The sequence below is a fragment of the Cynoglossus semilaevis genome, chromosome 10 (assembly GCF_000523025.1).
Source record: "Cynoglossus semilaevis isolate Cse_v1.0 chromosome 10, Cse_v1.0, whole genome shotgun sequence".
Lineage (NCBI taxonomy): Eukaryota > Metazoa > Chordata > Actinopteri > Pleuronectiformes > Cynoglossidae > Cynoglossus > Cynoglossus semilaevis.
In genome coordinates, this window is record NC_024316.1 from 6,615,911 (window position 1) to 6,616,867 (window position 957).

At 38.1% G+C, this 957-nt stretch overlaps 1 protein-coding gene across 2 annotated transcripts in view; it reads left to right on the forward strand.

Moving 5' to 3' along the window:
• The window catches only part of nphp4 (nephronophthisis 4), a 92,751-nt gene extending 92,381 nt beyond the window's left edge, over window positions 1-370 (forward strand). For both annotated transcript variants that reach the window (XM_008318417.3, XM_025059431.1), the window contains one exon: window positions 55-370. In XM_008318417.3, the coding sequence (XP_008316639.1) occupies window positions 55-195 (141 nt within the window). In that variant the 3' untranslated portion in view covers window positions 196-370. The remainder of the gene's footprint in view (window positions 1-54) is intronic.
• Window positions 371-957: the final 587 nt, after the last annotated feature.

Consider the following 957-nt stretch of genomic DNA (forward strand, 5'->3'; position numbering starts at 1 on the left):
ATATATATATATATATATATATATATATATAAACAAACCATTTGCTGTGTCCAGATTGGTGGAGGAGAGAGCTACACTATCGGACTACGCTTTGCTCCCAGCCAGAGTCCGGGCTCAGAGGAAATCCTGGTTTATGTGAATAACTTGGAGGAGAAGACGGAGGAGACGTTCTGTGTTAAAGTCAACTACTCATGAACTGATGTTCGTGTCCTTTCACACCTTCAATGAGAACTGCATTTGTCTGGTTTTGTAAAAGTGTAAAATCTTCACAAATTAGTTCTATTTTTCTCTGAATGTATATTTGACCAGATTCAAGATTCACATTTTCTAGCACATTTTTGTATCATGGAAATAAATTGTAATTATAAAATGTGTGGTTGAATTCACATTTTCTTCACCAAAATAAATAAACTAAATTAACACAAAGACTACAATAATGAAAAAAGTATCAATTCCTGCTTTATTTTATTTTGTTAGCAAATCAATGGATGTCCTCGACTTATGTCAGGATTTAGTTCCTAGCGAGATATGGATATATAAACATTTTCGAAGCTTTTGTTTTTCATCCAAAAAAAAAGAATTGTAAAGGTAAGTATGTATTTAGCAGTCAGCGGAGCAGCACGATCACTTTTAAGGCTAATGTCAGTAGCCGTCTCTGTTCTCTTCCAAAATGCCTGGTGAGTGTGTGACAATTCATCCTTGGCCAGTCAAAGGTGGGTCTGAAGAGTGTAAGCAATAACATTTTATCGACTTTAATTACCCGGCAAGCCCACTTGAACGCCACTTAATGGCTGAGTTTTAATCTAAGCCAAAGCAGGGCCCCCACCACGGCTGCACACATACCTCAGGATCCTTTCGCCTCCCAGGCAACTAATCCTCATCACTGGCATTATTAGAAACAGTTCCATAATGAGGTGTGATTTTCCAGCACGCACACTTTGCTTCCGATCGCCCTCA